This window comes from Lichenostomus cassidix, chromosome 3, assembly GCF_008360975.1.
Source record: "Lichenostomus cassidix isolate B80296 chromosome 3, HeHo_3.0, whole genome shotgun sequence".
Classification (NCBI taxonomy): domain Eukaryota; kingdom Metazoa; phylum Chordata; class Aves; order Passeriformes; family Meliphagidae; genus Lichenostomus; species Lichenostomus cassidix.
Genome location: NC_139483.1, coordinates 59863572 through 59880840, shown reverse-complemented (window position 1 = coordinate 59880840; position 17269 = coordinate 59863572). Strand labels below are relative to the sequence as shown.

Genomic DNA, 17269 nt, shown 5'->3' with positions numbered 1-17269 from the left:
GGGAGGCCGGCGAAGACCTTCTGGCGGGGGCTGCCAGCGAGGCTGCAGAGCCCGGCCGCCCGCCGGCCCCGCCGCCGGAGGATGCTCGGGCGCCGATGCCCCGAGGGGCTCGGCCGGGCGCGGGGAGCCTCCCCCCGCCGTGCCGGGGCGCTGGGGCTCGCCTCCTCCCGGCCCGCCCCGCCCCGGGGCCTCTCCCCCGGGGCTCCGCTCGGCAGCAGCTCCCGCATGAAGCCCGGGGGCTCCCGGTCGGCGGGCGGGAGAGCCGGGGGGGCCCGGCCCACCTGCGCCCGGCGGCTGGCGGTGCCCGCGGCGCAGAGCGCGGCTGCTCCGGAGCGGCGGCGGCGGGGCTGGGTCCTCCCTCTGCCCCCCCGCCGCTCCCGCCCTCGCACACTCCTCTCCCACCGCCATCCATCCATCCGTCCTGTCGGCACCTCGCCCGCCCGGCGCACACACGGGCGCGCATAGCCGCACGCACCCCGGCACCCTCACAACATGCTGCCGGCCACCGGCCCGGCATGGACCCCGGCGGCGGCTGCTCGGCTCCTCTCCGCTGCTGACTGCCCTCTGAGGTTTGCGGCAGGTAGCGGGGCAGACTGCTGGAAAGTGCAATAGGAAAAGCGAAGGGGAAGGCAAAAAAAAAAAAAAAAAAAAAGGAAGAAAAAAAAAGGAAAAAAAAAAAAAGGCAAAAGCCATCAAGCCGGCCAAGCCCAGCTTTGGATCTCAGTGCAGGTATTTCTGCTGCTGTGTTCATCCCTTGCCGCCTACCACCCCGGTTTATTATTTCTTTTTTTAAGGAAAGAAAAAAAGGACGAAAAGGAGAAGTCGAACTCTCAAAGGGTTACTATGCAATTGCGACTGATTTCTTGGTTTTTTATCACTTTGAACTTTATGGAATACATTGGCAGCCAGCACGCCTCCAGGGTACGGCGACAGGGAAGAAGTAAGTGCGAAGAGATTTATACTTTGATAACTTCTGCTTCCTCTCGTTGTGCTGTTCACCTGTCCGGGGGGTTCTGTGCCCCCGGTGCCCGGGAGAGTGCGCTGGGAACTAAATCCCGCGTCAGCGGCGCGGCCGAGCGGATTTGCAGGCAGTTTCATTCAATTGGAGGCATGAAGGCGATTTTTGACCTCTTTCTGCTTTTGTTTGTCACCTAGCCGGGATGAGCAGAGCGGGATCTGGGAAGACCCGCGTCTAGTGCTTTACATTTTAATGTCGGTAAAAGGGAACGCGCTTTCTTAGGTCTTTCCTCTTTCTGAAGGGAAAGGGCGATGACACGACAGGTAACTTTTTGCCTGTATGCCCTAAGCGCCTTTCTCCATCCCGGTCAAGAAGACCCCTTCCCAAGAAGGGGCAGCACAGATTATCGCTATAGGTTGAGCCTGGCGCCCGGCGATGCGGAGGGGGGCTGGGATGTCTCGACTCTTCCCGTCCCGTTGGCTTTCAGCCTCCACTCGCCACTAGTCACCCATCGCCACTGTCCTGGGACTGTGGCCCCTGAATTTTTTAATTTTTAAAATTTTTATCCCATGGGATAAGGCGAGTTCTTCCCTTCTGATTTAACTGACCCCCGTCCATCTCTGCCTGGGCCCGGGGCAGAGGCAAGAGGCAGACGGGGGCCGGGGGGCGAGGGGCAGTACCCAGGGCGCTAGCAGAAGCTCCCTGGGAGCTGTCGCCCGGAGGAAGAGAGGAGATCCCTCCGTCACCGGGGAGGAAAGAACAGGGAGGCAGCAGCAAGTCTCCCCCTTGGGAAGTCGCTGTCCAGGTCGCGGGGCGCTGCTACGGCCAGGCGGGCTGTGACTGCGGCGTGGGGGTGCGGGGTGGGCTCGAGTCCGCGGTGACACTCCCGGCAGTGCCGCCGGTCGGAGCTCTGCCGTGACCCTGCCGCAAGGAGCCGTCGATGAGGCGGGATGCGGCAGCAGGGGCCGCCGGGACGGGATGTGCCCCCGACTCGGCCTCGCCACCCCGCCTGCATCGGACCCGCCGCTCTTTCTGGGGAGGAGGCATTTTCTGCGCACCTACCGCCGAGGGGCTGCTCATGCTTGTCCGCTCTCCCTGACAGCTGCAGACACCGAGGAAATGTCATAAAACACAGCAGCCTGCATTTAATCAGCACGAAGTAACTGAGTTACTTCCTCAGGGAGGGGAGGTACTATTATTTTAATTTTCTCTTGCTCAGCCTTCGCTCCCTTGCCCTGCTTGGCACGGCTGGCCCTTGAAAGCCTCCTTTGTATGGTTTGCCTCCTGCAAACAAGGTTTGATTCACCTAAAGTGCCCTTAAAGCGGAGCTGAGGACGAGAGAGACCGGGGCTCCAGCCCTCCGATCCCCACGGCCTCGCAGCGAGGGAGCACTAAGGGCTAAGTAAAACATGTCAGGGCATCCGATTTATTATCCTTGGCAAGGGAGGGCTCCGCAGCTCCATCACTTCCCACCCACTCCTTTAACCCCTGGCAACCGCGGGCCCGCAAGCTGCGGCTGCCCCCCACCCCTAGCCGTCGGGGAACCCCGACAGGCGCGGCAGAGGTTCAGCCCCGGGTTGGGGGCACGGCAGGGCTCGGGGGGCAGGAACCCCGCGGGGTGAGGGTCGCGGAGCGGGGCTCCCTGCGCCCGGACTTGCTCCGGCACCTGGTGCGCGGCGCGCAGGGCCAGCGCCGGGCCGGCGGCGACCTCTGCTGTCCCGTGCCGCGGCGGGCAGCCCGCTCCTGCAGGTGCTCGGCTCCTGTCGCACGGCACGGCTCGGCTCGGCTCGGCACGGGCCGGGAGCTGCCCCGCTCTCGGCGGGAGAAGGCAGTTCTGCCTCCTGCCCCTCACCGGCCGCTCTCGGTGCTGCCGTAGGGCAGCCGCCGCTTCCGTGCATCGGGGCAGACGCGGCGTAGTCTCCAGGCGAGCGCCGTCCCACCTCGCTCGTCCTCAGACAACCTGTGTAGCAGGGTAACTGTCGGGAAATAGGGGCGGCAGTGTTGGCCGCGAGTATTTAGCTGGTTGGTACACCGTGGAGAAGGTACGGAGCACTTGCTCCAAGTTCTGTTGTTAAAATGCAAGAGTTAAGATAAATTCACAGCAGAACAAGTGGCTGAAAGATCACAGCTAAAGGGTCAGAATGGAAATCTGGCTTGTTTTGACACTGAAGGCAAAAAAAAGCCTTTCAGAACACCACAGCTGGACATGCTATACTTGGTCTACTGGCCGAGGTCTTCAAATCCAGCTGGTTGTAAAACATGATTTGGTATAAATAGTAGTTACTTGGCTTGAAGAAAAAAATTAGAGAATGAGTGCTTGTGAAAGTTATTATAAGAGTGGTTACAATCACTTGCAGTAATCACTTTGGCTTTGAAAACCTATGAATCGCTGTTAGTGAATAGTGCAAATTGAAATAAATTACAGCAGGCAGATAAAGAAGACACCTGTCAAATTCATATTCTGTGTGGAAGACTTTCCCTGTATTTCTGTTTCTTTTCCTCAGATAGTCTCCTTTAATCATAAATCATAAGCACATTTTTAGGGAAGTGTTTTTAAATTTCTCTTTAACCTGCGTATTTTTAAATGTATATTTAAATTTCTCTTTAACCTGCGTATTTTTAAACAACTTCCCATCAAGCAGTCAGTGAGCCCATGTTATTTCATTTTTTTACCAACAAGAGTTCTCTATGCCATGTAATATATTGTAGACTTATATATTTTAACATAAAGAAACTATAAAATCTGATTTGACTAATTCAGAATACTCCATGCCAGACTCTCAGCTGGTATAAATTGACATTCCTTTGTTAAATTAGCCCATCAGAAGGATCTGGTCCTGAAGCATTACTTATTTTGTACCTATTTCCAAAGTAATCTTTACTATGAGAAGTTTGCAATCCTTTTGTTCTCCAAACTCCTGCTGAAGTTTCTAGTTGATGAACCCTAAATTTCCGTCCCATGATCAGTAGTAAAGATATAGTTGTCCGTGGAGAGATAACACTCCTCTGAAGTCAACAACAGAGTGCAGACAGAAGATCGGGTCCAGAATTAGACGTAGAACATGATCAATAAAAGTTTAAAAGCAAACATACCATTAGCAGAGAAATTTGTGGTTTTATTCTGATAAGAGCAATTAAGATTAACAAAGTTGCTTGTTTGAGTCTCACAAGACAGAGTAATATGTGGCTGAGTAGAGACTAGCATGCCAAGAAATTAGAATTTCTGTGTATCAGACAGTGATTGCAGTTTGCTTAGAAAGAAAGAGGATTAAGTCAATAGTTCCAAAATATTTTGGCTCTGCAGGCCACTGCCAACCCCCAAAACTTAGTACTCACAGTTACGTACCTCTCTCACTGACCTAAAGGACAGAAATGAAGTATTATTTGCTATGGGTCTGTGAGTGACCAGCAGATCATTTGCCATGACCCTGTGGACTAGCAGTGAGCCATGGACTAAATTTAGAAATCTAGAATAAGCAAAGTGATAGAAAATTCTGTATTTCTACCACACTCCTACATTTGAGAGTAAAACAATCTGTGTGACTTTGTGGAAGTGCAGTTTGGATGTAGAACTTCCATGGTTATTGATGGCCCATTAAATTGCCTCCTGCCTTCCACTGTAACAGCATGTTCAGGATACCCAGGCTTGCTTGCTTGCTTGCTTGCTTCCTTCCTACCTTCCTTCCTTCCCTCTTCTGTCCATTCCTCTCCTCTGTTGATGCAGAACTGCAGGTCTTCCAGCATCTGCTTCTGGTCACAGTTATGAGCAGAGGGCACCACTCTGCACCTCTGGCTTGGTTTGCATTCAACTACTTACAAACTCAAAATTAAGGAGTGTGTAACAGCCCATTTGCAAACACAGATATATAAATTAAAACAAACCAGGAAAATACTGGCAAAACACAAACTGGTAAAATTATATCTTCAGTCTTTTTATACTCTTGTGGAGGGTGTAATTTACATGGAGGTAAAATGTCAGCAAGAAAGGGTAATTATATTAATAGTTAAAATAGCACTTCATTTTAGAAGCAATTCTTTTAATAGTTTACTACCTACATATATAATTGATACCTACATGTATGTTTAGGGTTGGCACGTCACAGATGGCAGTGCTACAGAGACCATATGTAACATAGATGTTGTTACCAATTTTTAAAAAAAGAAACAATTAGGATCTCAGTTCAACAGTTTGAAGCAGAAGTTAGCCAAGCAAGCAGCCGTCAAGAAGCCCCTCTTGGGCAGGATTGAATTACTCAGTGTTAGTTTTCTTTCAAAGTGTTTGTATGCTGCTGATAATTTTTTCCTGTGATGTCTTCATATTAGCATTGTCAGGGTAAATACTTTGCTGGTGACAAGTGCATCTTTTTTTTTTTTTTTTTTTTGTAATGAAACTATATTTCTCATGTTTTAGATGAGAACCTGTTTGTTTAAAAATAGATGGTAAAATTCCTAGTGCAGTCATTAGAAACAGAAGTAGAGAGAGAGTTATTCCATTGTGTTGTCTTAAACTGTGAACATATCTCATTGTAGCAATATCTTAAAAAATTAAATATCAGAAAATCACTACCCATCGCTGAAAGCTTTAGAAACATGATAGAGAGAGATTGCTTTTGTTTGTTTTTTCTTAACAACTCCATGTATAGGTAAATTTGTGCCTGATCACACCACTGTATGTGGAATGATATGTGTTATTATCCCAGGAGACTAAAGGACATTACAGAGCAGTTCCCATTTCATACCTAACATCTGAAAGGCTGATAATTTCAAATTTTGTTTCAGCCACCTGCTGAAGACATTTCTTATACTACATAAAATTCGTGTTAGACTTTAAATACACATATTGTCACAACTTCTCAAAGACACTGATGTAGGATGGTATACCTGAAAACACATGAACCCATTTCTCTTTGCAGACAGAATAAAATATTGCTATCATTAATGAGATGATTTCAGAGCTTGAGCCTGCCTCCTTTGCTTTCAGTTGAGAAAGTCCTATGGACTTTGCTGGAGCTGGTGTGAGCTTTTTTTTGCAGGACCTCAGGATATGTTTTGAGTTTGGAAGAAATCCTATACTAAATTATTTGCAAAATTGCATGATTCAAATATGTACAGCCCCTAAAGAGGATAAAACGATGCCTTTTACCTTTCAAAAGTATGATACATAGCCTGCCTGGGAGGCAGTCACTTTCTTAATCATATGAAAAGTACAACTATTTTACTACTTCCACCTATTGAGCCAACTGAAGCCAATCAAGTTAACCGAGACTAATTTCTTCTTTTGAGCTTTGCCCTTGGTGTTCAAACCTTTGCCAATCCCCATTCTACTGTTTCTTCTTGCTATAAATTTTTCACTGAAGACGATGGAAATTATACCTGATAAAATCTGAGCTAGGACTCAAAAATCAGACTTACTCATTTTCTCTGGCTTAGCACGCTCCTTTTCCTTTCTGGTTTTAAAAGCAAGTGTGCTGGCTTGACCACTGCACTTTATCGCTAACATGAACAAGCTCTCCGTCATTTCGTATTCCATCATTTATTAGACAGTGACTACTAGCAACACTCCTCCATTAAAACTATGGAGGTTCTTAAGAACTATTTTTCCCTTACAGTGAATTGTCCCTTTTGCTTGAAATTAAATTAAAAGTTGCGAAAGCTTGGTGGAGGAGATATAAAAGCTAATAAAAAAATAATATTTTTGTCTCACTTCTAATTTTGGAGTCTGAACTCCTCAAAATCACTTTGCCAGTTTTTTTACCAAAATAATTCTGAACAAAACAATCTTATCAGATGACAAAAGGCAGCTGAAACTATGTAGGTTTTTATACAAAAGTCTGTCTGTCTACTATTACCACAAACAATGCCTCAGAAAAAAGTACTCAGAGAACATTTATTCATGCAAAATGTGCTATGGCTCTCAAAAAAAAAAAAAAAAGACAAGAGCTACCATTTTTTTATAAATAATTGAATAACTGAGTTTCTGGCGATGGCAGAATGATTACAATTAGATGCTTTGTCATAATAAAATCCAACAGATTTTATTAATGAGTACTTTAACCTTATTTTTGTTGCTAGTACAGAGCAGTGCGATGAGCAATGCTACTTAAGGAGGAATGATTGTACTACGGTCATATGACAGCTGACAAATAAACTTTCTTGTGTGTTTCAATTTCTAGATTATGAGCTATAGACCTTGCATTTTAAAATATTAGTGTTATTTGCTCCTGTGATCAAAAATAGGAGCCACTGAAGCAAAGGACCCACAAAACATATCTTGCTCCAGTGCTTCTAGGCAAGAACTCAGCTATGGGGACCAGAACTGAGCTGGGAGAGCCTTTGGCTGTGGCAGTGGCACTGAGCTCCTGCCAGCTCCAAGCATCATCCCAGCCTTGCACTGATATTTTGGCTACACGCAACAGAATAACTAGGGAGAGGAACATAAAGGAATGCTTATAGTAATACTTTTAAATGAAAGTAAAACCCCAAACCACAGGTTTAAACCCAGTTCTGGAAGTGCTGTTTATTATAAACTTTATCCTTTCAAGCTTCTTAATGTGTGTCACTTTTACATCCTGACAGGTTTTGTGTTTAAAATTGCAAGGTCTTAGATGGGATTTCGGACATTTGATATTTTCTGCAGGGTAAAGAAGATTTTGGGGCACTGTAAAATGAAACAGGAGGTCATTGATAGATTTTGGGACAGTAATGATGTGTGATTCCTGTGGCTTCCTGTAAAGTGCAAGGGCAAACACAGAAAGGCTCATATCCAAGAATAGGACATGAGGTGCCTAAGGTGTGTCTGGGACAGGATTTAAATATGAGTCCCTCACCTTCAATGATGCTTAATTTCCACCTCACCCTTGACACATGGACATTTCTCAGATGCTTTGTCATTTCTTACAGAATGTTTCAGCTTACTGGCATTGAGCATCTTTCTGAGCTCAAGTCCCTTCATGCAGAGACTTTGAGATTTTCTCTTAAAGAGACCCTGTGTAAAAAAAAATGCAATAAATAAATAATGACAAATAATAGATACACAAATGCAAATTTCCTCCACAGGGAGCACGCAATATTGCAGATGATTGCTTGCTGATATTGGAATATAATCGCATGCATTCCTGATCTATAGCCAGCCCTCATGCCCTTGCCCCTCCTGTGCAAACTAAAATTGGTGCAAGCAAACAACCTGAGATTACACGCAAATCCAGATGAAAAAATATCTTTTTATTAGACCAGATCAACACAGATAGGCTCGTGTCATGCTATATGGAAGAATTAATTTAGGCTAGAGTTTCAGTTCCTGGCCAAATATTTTAGCAGCTACATTTTTGGATACATCGAGGGGCAGCAAAAGTGTGTTTCAAAAGAAAAGAGCGAATTCTTTCTTTTGTTAAGAAACATAGGGCTTTGCAGTGCTGTGTAGTAGTGCCAGGGCACCTAAATGCCCTGGACATCCAGGATTTGATAGTTTCTGACCTCATATTTTCAGACTAGGTTGAGACCCCCTTGTTCAGCGTGCTGGATTTTGTTTCTTTTGTAATACCCAGCTCTTCCCACCTACTAAAAGGCAACTGAAATATCTTGCTCAGAGCTGCCAGCTGTACTTTGATAGAGGTGTCAATGGAGGACATCACGACACAGAGCAGGGATGTTCAGAACAGCATAAATCCTTTACCAAACACCAACTCATCCACCCCACTTCTCCCCAGATAACTCCCTGGGTATATAGCTTCACTGGTGATAGTGTTTTCATGGGAAGTTACAGCAGAGGTAGGGCTTGAGATATTTTAACTCAGCTTCCCTGCAGAATGAGGCTCTGTTTCAAGGGGAAGGAAGACAAGGTTCTCACGTAAACAAGAAATGTAGGAGCAACCAGCTGGTGGAACAAGATTTCTGTTGCACTTCTTGAAAAACTTTTACAAACATCCACATGAACCAGAGCTACTAAAACCGACACTTTAATATGTTTACAAAGTTTATGTATGTTATCAGCACATGCAATACTCCCATCAGGATTTATTACAGGTTTCTTTAGCAACAACATTTTTTATCATAACAGCTCAACTGGTCAGAAAGAGGAAAACAGCCAGTTTCTCCAGAGTGAGCCTCCCACACACACTTACCCAGCATTATTGCGTTGCTTATTCATGAAGATTACACAAACCAGTGTCGGCAAGTGTTTCATAACCTTGTTTCCTTTTCCTAGAATGTTCATAATTAATTTCACTTTTTTCTATGCCACTGAATAATGAGTTGCTGGTGTTATTTTACTTGATGTTACTGCTGAGTGAAGAACTAGCCCTTCAAAATAGAAAAGTGGGAGCAAAGGCTGTTTATTCAACATGGGAGTCAGAAGATGTTAAGTGCATGTATTTCGCAAACACAGAGGGATGGATGAAGATTCCAGAAAGTTTTACACAGACCTAAAAATAATCAGCTGAGACCTCCTTGTGCTGGGCACACTGGCTGCAGATGTCTAATAGACAAGATCCTGAAGGCAGGGAAGCCAAATAAATGACACGATTTTGTGCTCTGCAAAAAAAAACCCAACAGTTTCTGTTTTGCAGTCCAAAATGAAATCACACATTTGTCTCCTGTGTTTATGTTTTATGAAGAGTTGGGCAATTGACAAGTTTCAGAGTTGAGGGCGTATTAAAAGGGAAAGTAGAATTCTGTATGAGAGTGTAGAATTTATAACTTGTGCTATGTCCTAGACAAGTATTTTTAAGACCAAGGGCCCGACTTTGGGAATGAAACTATTTAAATGTGCTTTTTAAGCTACCAACTGGGGGAAGTTTCAGAGGTGTAAAAATCTGTCAATAGGATTCAATTTCAAATGAATGTCAGCAAAAGGACATCCTTGTGTCTGATCAGGTCATATATTATTTCAGAATAATAGATCAAAGTAAATTTGAGGAACAGTTAAACATAAAAACAAGTGCCCCTGGACAAATTGTGGACAAAATTACTGCTTTTTTTTTCTCCATTGGCATAATTTATTTCTGCTAAAAACCTACAAAACCAATATGATTTGAAAGTGCTTATTCTCTTCTATGACTGGATACCATGTTCTTTCGTCTGAGTAATTAACCAAAATACTAATCCTGCTTTAAAGCCCCAGCTTCTTTCAAAAATATGTCTTAGAACAAGTAAGCTGTCATATTACTAACTCCAAGTTTAGTATATCTGAGCAAATAATCTGACAAGCAGTGACAAATACTATGGTTTCTAGATGTCAAACTAGGCTCAATCACTCTATGAACATGAAAATTATGGAGGAGGATTCAAAGATGCTTTCATTTATAAGATATTTATGTATTGTACCTGGATACTGTGATAAACACGAGTCTTCCCAAGCTTTATGGAAGTTAGAAGCACTGGGAGGGGAGCGATCAGAGTGGAGGGATCTTACTACTCTTTGCCAGGATCTGGCTGGCCACAAAGGAAACTGTGAACAGTGTGCTTTCAAGATGAAGACAGGCTGCTATTCACCTCTCTCTGAAATCACATCATTTCCAGCTACCCAGTGAGCAGAGAAGTTCATTTCTCCCTCAGGATAAATCACACCTGAGTCCAGATAAAATAGATTATTCAAAAGTGTAGCCTTCTCTCACATTTCTGTGCTTCCTTGATTATGTGAGAGAGGAGGATTCTAATCATAACCATTCCAACCATTCTACCACTGAAAGACCACCAAGCATTACGAAAGTCAATCCATAATCCTTTCTGAAGCCTTGCATAATTTCTTGAAAAGTAAGTTATTCATCTATGGAACTTGCTGGTTGAGTCTTCTAGTCTGGTTTCATGACTGGCTGTGGTTACTTCTGGGAACACAAAAAAAGGGACTGTTTTTCATCTGGAAGTATGCAGAGACCTTGGACACATCTTGTTCAAAATAGATCAGTCACAGAATTTGCAGTACTGCATATAAGAGAGTTTATTCAGAAGTAGAATCTTCCATCTCATATTCCTTGACTCCTACCTAAACCTTCTCTGGCTTATGTAGTTAATTCCCTGGAACTCCCTGATGCTACAGCTGTTGTCCTAGAATTTGAAAAAGTCATATTTGTTAAATGCCATCTCTCCCCTCTTCCCTACACATTAATATTTGTCTGTATATACATGCTCATATACATACACAGAAGTTCACATCATCACAAGCAAGAATTAAAGTATTTTCGCTTTGAAATTTTCTTAAAATATAGGTGAAATTCATGCTGATAACCTCAGCTACAAGTTTTTGACTCCACATGAGGTCCCTTGATTTGTCTGAAAACTCCATCTCTTCTCCCACTGCTCTTATCGTCTGTTTGGTCATGGAGAACAAAATAATTAGTTTTATGTGGACTAAACCAAATGCTAAATTAAAGAATAACAAAAAAATTGCCTGGGAAGCTGGTAGGAGATCCTCTTTTCTTTCTCATGACCTCTGCATTTTTAAAACTATACCAGAAAGTTATATGGACCCTTCCATTTTTCGTTATGAAACCTTTCTTGCTTTTTGTATGACTTGCATCGCTAGTATGGAAATTTATTTAGCCATTTGGAAGGAAAGCGATGCTCCATAAATTGTGTTCTGGGCAGGGAAAATTGGTGGTACTAGTGAAAAAGAGTCTTTCCTTGTCCCTATGACAGTCCAGCACCACTGCTGATGATGTTCCTGGGGTTTGCCCATGTGTATGGGTGCATTTCTGTAACTGCACCTGTGCATGTGTAAGGAAAAACAATATTCCTGTCTTTTATCAGCAAACAGAAATGTCACGATCATAAGGCACATGACATACTAACCCAAGGTTTTCCATTAGAGCCTCTGCCTTGTTTAAATGGGAGCTGGTTTAGGCAGAATAAACGTCATAAAGGTGAAGGGGCTGATTCTGCTTCTAGTTACAGCTCATGTCAGGAACCAAATATCTCACAGAGCCCTGCCAGAATAAAATTTGTATGTGTTCAGAATCCAGCCTAAATGTTTATATAGGCTACCAAAAACCACAGTAGGTGGGAGATTTTTGTTGCCAGTCGCCAAGGAAAGGAGCAGAAATGCAGTCTGCAATTCTCTTTGTGAAGTGCTGGTACAGGACATGAGGGTATTCCACTGTCTTTTGTCAGAGAACAGCTGCAATTTGCCACTTAAAAGTGTAGGAGGGATACTTTTACTGCTTTCCCCATGCTGTACTTATTCACCTTGTCCAGCACTGTGTATTACTGAACATTTTCCTTCTCTGCCTTCTCTGCCTTCTCTGCCTTCTCTGCCTTCTCTGCCTTCTCTGCCTTCTCTGCCTTCCCTCTCCTCCTACAGGTATTGAACTTGAGCACTATTACTCAAAGTAGTGCCTGTAATTCACAGAATGAGAACAGGCACCAGACCAGGCTAGCTAAGTAAATGAGCACAGAAATAGACCCAAAATGTTGCATTTTCTGAAGCAGCAAGTGGTAAAGGAAGTAGTGAGTCTAGATCAGCTCCATTAACTTGACAGATTTAATACATGCCATTTCCATGTCCTCCTCACTATCCATACAACACCTGAATCCAACCCAAGCCTAGTGGAAATAAGAACTAGCAGGTGAATGCATTGAACCAGAACAGACACACCAGAATTCACATGTGATAATGTGCCCAACATATAGGATATATGATAATGTACCTTTTATCAAATTATTTTTTAAATATTTTTTCTCATATTCTTAGCAATTTCTGTTCTTAGTGTCACCACAAAGAAATAAGTCTTCAGTGTTCCTTCACCCTCATGCCCCTGTTTGTACCTACAAGCAAGTTTCTTCATCAGCATACTTTTCCCTTTTGATGCCAAGCCACAAATTATTGCAACTTATGGTGCTAAGACCAGGGTTTTGGGGACAAAAGGAGGAAAGAGAAAGAACGCCCTTGAGCTGTGGTGTGAGGACTTGATGATAGCAGTGGGTTTCTTGGGGGGAGAAAAGAAGCAGTGAACAACTTCTTTGATTTACAAAGACAGATTGTAAAAACAAGCCATGAATCTCTTCATATACAGAAAAATGTGAATCCTTGGAGTCTGTGTCAGACATAAGGAAAGATGGGAAGGTTTTCTTAGTGTAATAGTGTATGCAGCCCTGAGGTCTATCAAATACAAGAATATGAAGTGTGGAGTTTGTAAAGTGATGAACTATTCCGAATGCGCCAGCTGACATCAAACATGTCTATGGCTGTTTGACCAAGCACAAATACCAAATCATTCACCCAGTTGTCTACTGCTCCTCCCTTCAGGGACCAGCAGAAAAAACATAGTGTTTGCAAAAACATAGTGTTTGCAAAAACATTGAGTGGGGAGGAAAGCCCTCTCCAAAATGTTGTGCTTTTGCCCACCACTTTATCAGGGACTGTCAAGATGGGTGGCAGGGCAACTGGCTTCGACTCAGTACAACTTACAAAATCATCCTCCTCAGCTGCACTGCTGCATACAGAATGGACAGCAGAGATCCTCAGCTGAACTGCTGTATGCAGCTCGGCTCACTCCACTCTGTAAGCAATTCTCAGCTTTTGTAGTGCCTGATGGTCCTAACTTTCCCCACGCCAAGCCCTTTCTCCAACACATTGAATTTCTCAAAGCTCTGCACATCTCTATTCTCTCTTGTGACAGCAGTTGAATAATGACCACAAATGGAAATATCTACTCCTCCTCTTGGCTTGCTGTGGAGCCATAACACCCCTCCCCCAATATATTCAGTCTAAGTGGATATACAGAGTTAGTCTGACAGTTTCTGAAATAGAAATCCTCTGGTTCACAGCAGAGTGCAAGCACTGCTGTCTCTACAGGCAGGCCAGTGCTTCTTGCTTCTCTTTAAGATGGACTCCCTTAGATGACACGGGGGCAGAGGAGGTACCACACCCCGTCCAGCCGTCGGCCTCGTGCTGAGACAGCTCTCACAACTGCCAGTTCTTCTTGAAGGTTTTACAATGAAAAGGTTTCAAACAAACATCAGATGAAAGCAATTTTGAGTCTAAACCAAGCATGGCCAGGTTTGCGTTGGTGATTTATTGGTGAAAGTCATCAGCTCCTATTACCTTTTTCTTGAGCCATGCAGTTCTCTGGCTTCCAGACATTTCTAGGGCCTGATTCTTTTCCTATTGAAGTTAATGGGAGGTTTTGCCACTGATTTCAATAGGAGGCCTCTAACTTTCCAGCCTTCTGCCTATAGAGGCTTGAAGTGCTTCCAGGTTTCCATCATAGTCTGCGGTTCCCCTCTTTAAGTCAATTGGACATTAACAGATTGCCTGGGTCCACACCTTTGGATAGAGAAAAGCTCCAGATCTGATTCAGCGCTCACTCACACACCAGCTTTATACCCCAGTGGAGTTCCTCCTGATTTATATTGGCAGGAGAGTGAGGTCCAATGTTACTTATGCCTGGGTCATTGCCAGCAGAACACGGAGAGAATTCAAGTCACTTGTTATCCCCTTCCCCGCACCTCTCAATCACAGTATAAATGTATGTACATATATGTGGATATATTAGAATCATCTGGACTCTTTTAAGTTATTTGCCATCAAAACTGACTTCAAATTCAAGTTTTAAAGTTGAAATAACAAAGAAGGAAAAAGAGTCAGAAGGGAGCCAGCTGCAAGGGTACTCACAATTTTCATCAGTCTACGGGACACTCCTAACAACATATTTTACTACTTTGTAGTGAACTTTCTTTGCTTCTGCCATAAATATATTCCCTATGCTGTAAATGAATAGCTTGCAAGCTCAGTAAAGTTAATATAGAGGAATAAATCTTAACTACCTAATGTCAGGTCAGAAATATAAATCTTATCTAATATGCCAGGTCAGAAGGAGAGAATACTTTTCGCTGAAAATAGCAAATACTTTCCAGTGCAGAGTAGAAACTTATTTTTCTCTTTAAAAAAATGTGCTGCCCCTAATAAGATGGGTTGAACAGTCTCTTTTTAGAATCTCCAAAAGAATAATAAACACATAGAGCAGAGTTAATTTATAAAATGCTCCAAAGTTTATCTTGGCAAAACAGTTGTAGGCAGTGAGAGTTCTCTCCCTCTCACACATGCATTTATACACACACACACAGAGACACACACACGTCTCAAAATTAGGACAGGCCCTTACAATAGCAAATGCTACAGAAAACTTCTATATCTGGATAAATTCATAGATACTTATTCATGCAAGGCTCTCATTTTCAAGTCAGTGAAAATTTTTCCAAAGAAAGACAACAATCCTTGGAGCCTTTCTGTGTAAGTACAGACCTTCTGTGTCACAGTGGGGGATAGCAAGGCACATAAGTGCCTCATGTCTCAGGTCTCCCTCCCATCTACCAGCACTTCTGCCAGCTGTAAAGCAGTGATGCGGCCACCATCCCTTCCTCCTGCCTGCCCAAGGCCCCATTTGTTGGATGCAGTTGTGCAGCCTGGCGGGCGATCTGCTAGCCAGCTGCTGCTGGCACATGGGTCTCTCTCAGTAGCCACAGGCTCCTACTGCTGCCCATCCTCCTGTTCCTCCTCCAACAACTCCGCACACCCTGTTCTCATCAGAGCCAAGGTAACTTCAGAGGCTGAAGAGATGAACCCCACCAAGGGCTTTCTTTCAGCCTCACAGGATTAGCTTTATTTATTTTAAAGTCCATATCTGCCTGTACTGGGAAACCACAACAACAGGGAAATATTGCAGGTTCTTGATCTACCAGCCAAGAGGTTGTCCAAGAGCACAGCGGGTGCTATGCTGACACCCCTAAACAATTTGGAGCTCCTTCACCTCTTGCAGCAGCCACTGGCCTTTCATACAGTTTATTTACTTCAGTGTCTGCAAAGCAAACAGTGAAACAGTCGTTTCCCCCAAGATAAACAAGAATAGAGGCAGTTTTACATGACAGAAGTGCAACTTCATGCTGGGGTGTGCACAATCCTCTGGATCATTCTCGCTCAGTGCCACCAAGCTACAGAATGCAGAACCTGAGTCACTGAAACCCCACAGAAGAATGCAACAAGTAGGTTCTCCTCTCCTCTCCTCTCCTCTCCTCTCCTCTCCTCTCCTCTCCTCTCCTCTCCTCTCCTCTCCTCTCCTCTCCTCTCCTCTCCTCTCCTCTCCTCTCCTCTCCTCTCCCCCTCTTCTCCTCCTCTCTTTCCTATTTAGCTGCTGGGAAGTCGCCAGTAATGTCCAGCATTTGGTCTGACAACTGTTCTACTGTAAATATTTAGAAGAATCCATTAGAGATTAAACAAAGTGTAAGTAACTGCTCCTAAGTGATAGCTCTTGTTAATGTTTGCAGCTATAGACGCTTTATAAATGCATATGAAAGTCCTACCTCTAGGCTGCTTGTAAGAAAGGGCAAGACAGAAGGCAGCAACCAGAACACAGTGTAATTTGAGCGTCAGTGTGTTATCATTACAAATATCAGCACAGAGACAGCATTCTGTAGTGTGTGTACCATGCTTGCAAATCTTCCAGACAGCAGCGGGCAGAGCGCGTTACCCTGACCAATGTATTCTAAATGATCCGTGTAAAGCCGCAAAAGTACGCACAGTCCCAGTTAAGACATCTTTGCTTTTCTCTGGTCTGCCCCAAAAATATAACCCCCCACAAAAAAAGCCCCAAACCACTAAGTCCCCTTCTACCTCCAAATGTATCAAGAATTTTCATGTGTTACAGGGGCAAAGAAAAGCATTGGTTTGGCGGATTTTTTAACTCTTATTGTATTCCAAAATTATCCTGTTTATATGGTATCTTAAATGTTCCCTGTGCAGTGGGATGTTAGTAGCAGAGAAAGGATGAACACTAACACTGTTCTGGAGCTTATTATGAAGTGCTTAAGAAGTAATCTAGCAGAAGTCTCTTTCCAGTGGACATAATTTTGAGAATAAAAAATGCTGCTTTTACAACAAACTAAGATGAATGAAGATGTATAAACACATCTACATGTTAGCCAATTTCTTTGCTTAAAAAATAAATTATGTTCTAGGAACACAGTGAACAGCAGGTATATGTCTATGCATGTGCATACCATAGCAGACTTTTCTATCACAACGGAGGTTGGTGATAGAGATTTTTAAAATTTTAATTATTTATTGTCAGTTATCAGTGAGTAGAGTGTGCTGGTTCCAATACAGAAGGGGTAAAAATTAGATCACAACATTTGACTCTCGTGTCCACCTTGAACAGTCTAGGTTCTTCAAGAAAAAGGCCTAGAACTTATCCAGACCACTTACGATGCTTTCCCAGGGTCATAACATCTAGTACTCAAAAATAATGCATGCAAGTCAGACCTCTTAGCAACACATCTAATTTTTGAAGCTAGCAGTCTCCTCCTTTCTTGTCCCCTTACTTT

General features: G+C 43.8%; 1 protein-coding gene across 1 annotated transcript in view; it reads left to right on the top strand.

The window, feature by feature from the left end:
- The first annotated feature begins 221 nt into the window (after positions 1-221).
- RSPO3 (R-spondin 3) overlaps positions 222-17269 on the top strand; it is a 61689-nt gene continuing 44641 nt past the window's right edge. The window contains exon 1 of the mRNA XM_085056019.1: positions 222-940. Coding sequence (XP_084912145.1) covers positions 844-940 — 97 coding nt within the window. The 5' untranslated portion in view covers positions 222-843. The remainder of the gene's footprint in view (positions 941-17269) is intronic.